This window comes from Pygoscelis adeliae, unplaced genomic scaffold (genome assembly GCF_000699105.1).
Source record: "Pygoscelis adeliae isolate BGI_AS28 unplaced genomic scaffold, ASM69910v1 Scaffold248, whole genome shotgun sequence".
Lineage (NCBI taxonomy): Eukaryota > Metazoa > Chordata > Aves > Sphenisciformes > Spheniscidae > Pygoscelis > Pygoscelis adeliae.
In genome coordinates, this window is record NW_008825302.1 from 2,188,805 (window position 1) to 2,195,465 (window position 6,661).

The following is a 6,661-nucleotide window of genomic DNA, read 5'->3' on the forward strand; positions in this document are numbered from 1 at the left end:
TTGGCTACACAGGCTGTCTGCTTAATTTCCTAGGTACATTTACTGTTCATTTTTTACAGACTGCCCTGGCAGATTCGACTTTTGTCAAAGCAGATTAACGGCAAGGCATTCATAAAACATTTTGCCGTATGGTAGTATGGACCGAGCTTTTCACTTGCAATAGATGGCTGAGTAAGCTATTGACATGTGCTATCATATGTAATCAAGCTTGCTAGATTAAAAGCAGGACTTGTGCCTAGCAAACAATGCTGTATATTACTCATTGAACTTTGAGCAGCAGCGCTCTCGTCGGGTTTTATTAAAATATTCACATGCTTCCAAAACGAAACAAAGGTCCACCGGCGTCTCTTGGGGAGAAGAGGTGGGATCAGTTGCATTCGGTTGCCATTTGGTTGGAGATGTCATACAAAATCCTCACACACTGAACATGGCTGAATTGTAAAAAGCTTTCACCCAGAAAGGAGGTCTTTGTTACACAAAAAGTCTCTGACTCCTCCAGCGCTCGCCAGACACGGCTACATCACGTTCTCAAAGAGCTGTAAGGATCGCATGATATTGTCATCCTGAAAGCAATGAGAAGACATTTTCATAAAACCAGCACTGACAAACACAACTCGTAACTGCATGGCACAGGAGGGGCTCTGCAGCTGCTACTGCAGGCAACAGCCTTGCTTTCGTAATGCTTTTCATCCTCAATGAGCTGGAATTGATTCACTGATCAGGTCCTGATTCAGCAAAGCAGTCATCTCTTACTTTGGCACCTTAGTTGGTCTGAGGCATGCAAGCACAGGATCTTCTCATAAGCTTGACATTCAGCATGAGCTGTGCTTTACTGAAGAAAACCAGACATCAGCATTGAGCTGGTGACTGTACTGAACCCTCAGACTTCAGTGCCCAACTGTATTTCATTGATCCTGAATATGTAAATATGCACTTAGCTAATATGCTTCCAATTCCAAATAAAATTGCAGGTTTTGAACTGATAAGCAAGGTGCCTTGAAGGACCACTTCATCCCAGAAATACAACCAGCTCAAACCCAGAATACATGCAATCTCAGCCTCTCTGAGGTTCCTAGATCCAAATGAGAAAGTTGGAGACATACAAGGGAAATCCCAGATTGTTTCTCATGAGGTCTTGAAATTGTACCTCAAGGTAATAACCAGAGTGATATTCAAAAACATAATGATGATTTGTTCCCCCCCAGGAATTCGGTTATTCCAAAAGTTAGAATAACTGTTTGCCTGTAACATGAAAATAATTTTCCACATTGAGCAACTTGAGATCTATTGTATCTCATTCTTCTATCTTATTTTGAGGCTGCATCCATCTATCTCACTTCTGACGCAGTTTGGTGGGTACTAGCACAAGGCATAGCCTTGCATGGGAAACCAATCATCCTCTCCAAAGCAATGCTAGGAGTTCACTGCCCGTGAGCCATATCCTCAGAAATGGCAGAGGTAAGCGCTATAGTGCCCTGCGGTTGGTTTTTCATAAAGAAAGAAAAAAAAAAATCATCCTAGTGTTGCAGGGCTCGCTCCTGTCTGGCAGGAAACCACACGACTGCATCAGACTGCACAGCTCCTAGTGCAAGTATGTCAACAGAAGGAACCAAACCCAAACTAGGGCAGAGCGTTAAACAGACTCTAACAGTTAAAAGTAAAGTAAAGCTGCTTCAAAACTGAGACCACTAATCACACACAGGCATCCAGCCTGAAGGCAAATTATGAATGTGAAGAATAATACACAACACAAATGATCAAATTAAAGACGAGGCCAAAAATAAGCTAAGCAATCAAGAGGGACCAAGAATGAAGTAACTGAAAAAAGTTAGCCTTGTATTATGCATCTGCTAACAAGGATTTTGGCACCTGAAGTCCCTGACTGAGAAGTAATCTGGATGTTGCCAGAGCCAGACTTAACACAGAAACAGCGGGAAGCCAGCCTAGCCCTCCACAGAGAGCGTCTTCCCATTGCTCAGGCACAGAAGAGCTGTCTGACTGCAGAACAGAAAAGATTTTTCCAGGGAAAGTAAAGTACACAGGAGGGCTGGTATGCAATTATTTGCACTAATGTAAACTTTCTAAAACACAGAGACCATTATTATACTGATCAAATATTAGAGATATCTCTGAGCAAACATTCACACAGTTAACTACAGTCTAAGACAACAGACACTTGGCCAGTTGCATGTTAACGCAGATACTTTGTGCCAGTGCTAAAAATACCAGCAAGTATTTATTACAGCCAACCTAATGTATGGAATTTGCAAGAGGGAGCTTATTTCCAAAACAGAGAAAAAAAACCAAACAATCGTTGCTATGATGACAGCATTTGCTTTTAATATGTGACCATGAAAACATCAACTGGTTTTATAAGTGAGTGCTGTAACTACAAGATTTTTAGAGACCTTCAGCTCTGGGTAGTTCCAGCAATGTGGTACCCACTAATGACATCCAGGGGCAGCACACAGAGACATTATCAGCCTCTTAGAAAAAACAAAAAAACCAAAAAACCAATAAAACTGCCCACAAAAGAAATTACTGAAAAAAACCACCTAAGGAAGGTTAAGGGCATTATGAGCTTTCTCTAGAGTTATCTGCTTGTCTACAGAATCACGTGCTGCAGTTCACTCAGGAAAATAAAAGCACTGGCCACCAACAGTGGAAATGAAGACGCTCTCTCCTGTGATTCGCGTGACCCTACTTCCCTATTCAGTCACAGACTTCACAGAGCACCACCAGAAACTCAGTCTTGAAGCTGGCTTTTTCACAGAGCAAAGGAAACCTGGGGTCCTGAGCAGCATCTTCTTTCAAATGGAGTTTATCCAAAGGGGAAGCAAATGCTGTGGCATAAGCTAAACCTTTCATTACAGTTATAATTTTGTCCTTACCTCCTGACACGATTCAATAAACTCATCTAAAGTTACAACACCATCTTTGTTTTTATCCATTTTCTGCAAAATAAAATACAAAAAATATTTTTGTTTCCATAGCTAACACTGCAGTTATAGTATAATATCTTATTTGATGCAACCTGAATAAACCTAGGGCACTTTACAAGCTTAGATTAGAGACTCGGTGTCATTGGATAAATTTGCCGACTGCTAAGGACTTATTTACTCTGTTATTTGGAGCACTTTTGAGGTCATCTCCAACTATTCCTTCCTTGACATACACAGCAACCTCTGCCCTTATTACATCGTTTATTTATCCACTGCCTCACCAACTAGCACCCATATTCCTGTCTCTTTTTATGGGCAGTTGAGAGAAGAAGCACAGAAGGGCTGCAACACATGCAGGGGCTTCAGACTTGCTGGATGTGGCACATCCCAATGCAAAGGGTCAGGCTAAGAGACAAATGGGATACCTTGGAGTCAGGAAATCAGCAGACACTGTAGTGTTAGGCTGACTGGCTGCTAGGGTTTATTTTGGAATATATAGTGGGGCATAGGATTGAACTTGGGGCTAACCTTGCAGTGAAGTATATCAGTGCATAGCTCAAGCGTTACGAAAAACACATCAGAAATCAAGTACCTGGAAGAATACTTCTACATGCTGCCTTGGAGCATCTTCCTTGAGCACTGGATACGTGTACTTTCCCATCATATCATAAATTGCCTTTACGATATCCATCATTTCCTGCAGTAGTGGCACAAACACAAAAGGGAAATTAATAGAAATGATAGCATATTTCTTTCTTTCACTACCCTTTCCTTCATCCTCCTTCTCCTATTACAAAACAGCACAGAATGCCTATGCATGAAGACAGATGTATCATCATATACAAGTTCAGCTGTAAAAACCAGGTGCTTCTTTCTGCCTGTGCCATGACTTTGCCACAGCCGCGTTGGAGGTGCCTGCAGCGCTCACTTCCCTCCTCTGGCCAGGCAGCATTGCAAGACGTATGCTCTGACACGGCAGCTGCTGGGGATGGCGCTGGGCTGCAAGCAGCATGCTCAGTCCTGAGCACTGCAGCACTGACCTTGGCCCAGAGCCTCCTCCGGGGCCAGGGACCTTCACGGCAGTCACTGGGAACCCAGTCCTTCTCCACACCTTGCACAAACTGCCACACAACTCCATGACCAGTAGTGGTAACCACGAACCCGCCAGGTATGCACAATAGTTTTGAAAAGATAGACCAAGATGTATTTGCAAAATATTCAGGTTACCATGCTCAAAACCAAGGCTTCCCACAAAGGGAACAAGCGATACCAGATAAGAAGATAAAACCAGATGATAATGCAAGATTTGGGAGTGGTGCTGGGTGTTTGTAGTGCTTCGGGTGAGCCCACACCATACCTCCCAGTGCAGCCAGAAACCCCTTGCGCCTCAGTCACCGAATAGCTATTGTCACCATCACCCTCCCCTTCGCAAAGGTTATGTTGCTCATAGCTGTAACTAGGATTTTGCTCCTGGCTAAAGCAATCCATTAAATGCGCTATAATATAGGAAAATATGTCTATAAAATCATGCAATATAAGATCACTGCACACTTTACTTAGACACAGATAAATGCTCAAGTCCAGTCTGATTTGCATTTAATTAGCTGCATGCAAAATTAATTGTGCTCTGCAACAGAAACCAGTCAGCTCTCTTCAGAAATCAACCACATTTGTCGGAAACAGCCTTACCTCCTTGTTTATATAGCCATCCTTATTTATGTCGTAGAGATTAAATGTCCATCTTAGCTTTTCATGAACAGTTCCCCGCAACAGAATGGACAACGCCATCACAAAATCCTGGTTCAAGGCAGAGAGAGAAATGTGAATTTTCATAACATTGTCTTCTAAGTCACCTTCTTTATATAATGCCAGTCAAAAGACTTATCTTTTCAGGATAGAACATATGGTTATCAATCTCTTCTGACTCCCCTTTCCAAAAATGTGTCCTCTCTGACCGAACTTGATGAACATAGCATCTGCTAAGATGATCACTGTCACACTAATAAATGTGTATGAGGTAACCAAAAAAATCAGAAAAGTCCTCAAGTATTCAACTGCAGCTACCGTAAATGCCCAGCTTATGATATGGGTTAGGCAGCTTAGCAAGGCTGGAAGGGCAGGAAGACCTAATGGGTGCTGCAGCCTTAAACCCTCCTAAGTCCTGGGGTGAGGGGTGTGAAAACAGCATGGGCTTAATAGCAGATCCAGGCCAAGTCAGGCAGACTTGGATCCTAAAGTCAATAGGACAGTGGCTGCTCTGGCTCCTCGGACTTGCCAGCAACAGCACAGTACGCTCAAGGCCAGACGCTGGGACACCTTCTTTGCTACCCATCCAAATTTATCATGCTCTAAACTCTAAATACTGCATGAAGGTAAGCATGGCAAAATACATGTCTGGTTTTTAAGAGCACTGCGAGATGCTCCAGCGGCAATTTCCCTCCTAGCTATGGTCTGCTGCAAGGAGGAGTCACTCAGACTGCCGTCGCCTGGTTAAACACAGCTGGAATCTTAACTGCGGCAGTGGAAGCCGATGCTTTCTTACTCCCAGAATTAGGGTGCTAGTGAAGGAGGAGGAGGAGAATCCAGCATTTTCTCTGTGTCCACCTTGAGAGAGACAGAAAGATCCCAAACTCCGCTAACACAGGGAGCCTCAGGTTTTGTCTCTGGCAAAATCTGTCAGACTTGACCAGATGTGATTCCCACCACTAATTACTCAGTCTGAGACATGGCATTTTAATTGTATTTTTTGTTTACAGTAAAGTTATTGCTTCCAATAAGTTTGATTTATTGTTTATACTGCACGGTGACTCAGGCATTGCAAGTAGCATCGCTGCAGAGATTTATTAGTACAGGCAAAGCTTCAAGCTAACAGAGCTATGCACCTCCTGATACCCCATTTAATGTACTTAGTCCTTCCTATGTCATCTCCATTAGCTCTGTGTGGGGCAGTGCATCACTTCTTAGAAACCTCTGCTCCTTTCTCCCAAGGCTCAGAGGAATTTGAATTTGCTGAACAATACAAAAAAGGGGACAAAAGGCATATGTTTGACAACCACTAAAGAGACAGGTTTGCTAGGAAGGTAAGCTCAGCACTTTTTTTTTTTTTTTTTAATAAATACTTATCTAAGCATTTTGCTGTGTCTCAGTCTGTTTAGGTTTCTGGAAGTCTCTAACTACTGAGTAGCTGCCACATGCAAAATTCCCACTGCAGCCATATACATATGGTAACGTTCCCATTTTACATTTGATAGATGAGCCAATTTCTCAGTCTTACCTGGAAATTACTGGAGTTGTTAGCCATTTGATGGCAAACCAAGACTACCTATGATTTCTAGTTTTATGATGACAGTAAACTATCTTCAAAATTATAAACTTCATCCTCCACAGACATATGACTTAACATATCCCTTTGCTGCACTCCAACTATGTGTGTGAGCTTGAAGGATGGCTATTTGTAGCCACAGCAACAAGCCTTTTAGTTAAAGGGTGGATTTGGTTTCCCTAGGAACGAAGTACCTGAGGTGCTTAGAATCATAGGATCATAGAATGGTTTAGGTTGGAAAAGACCCTTAAGATCATCAAGTCCAACCATTAACCTAGCAGTGCCAAGTCCACCACTAAACCATGTCCCTAAGCACCACGTCTACATGTCTTTCAAATACCTCCAGGGATGGTGACTCAACCACTTCCCGGGGCAGCCTGTTCCAATGCTTGACAAC

At 42.8% G+C, this 6,661-nt stretch overlaps 1 protein-coding gene across 3 annotated transcripts in view; it reads right to left on the reverse strand.

Annotated features, from left to right (window-relative positions):
* Positions 1 to 278: 278 nt before the first annotated feature.
* KCNIP1 (Kv channel interacting protein 1) overlaps positions 279 to 6,661 on the reverse strand; it is a 287,991-nt gene continuing 281,608 nt past the window's right edge. For 2 of the 3 annotated variants that reach the window (XM_009330022.1, XM_009330021.1), the window contains 4 exons: positions 4,632 to 4,739; positions 3,535 to 3,639; positions 2,892 to 2,954; positions 279 to 563 (listed from right to left, as the gene is read on the reverse strand). In XM_009330022.1, the coding sequence (XP_009328297.1) occupies positions 516 to 563; positions 2,892 to 2,954; positions 3,535 to 3,639; positions 4,632 to 4,739 (324 nt within the window). In that variant the 3' untranslated portion in view covers positions 279 to 515. The remainder of the gene's footprint in view (positions 564 to 2,891; positions 2,955 to 3,534; positions 3,640 to 4,631; positions 4,740 to 6,661) is intronic. The other variant, XM_009330023.1, reaches the window with a different exon arrangement.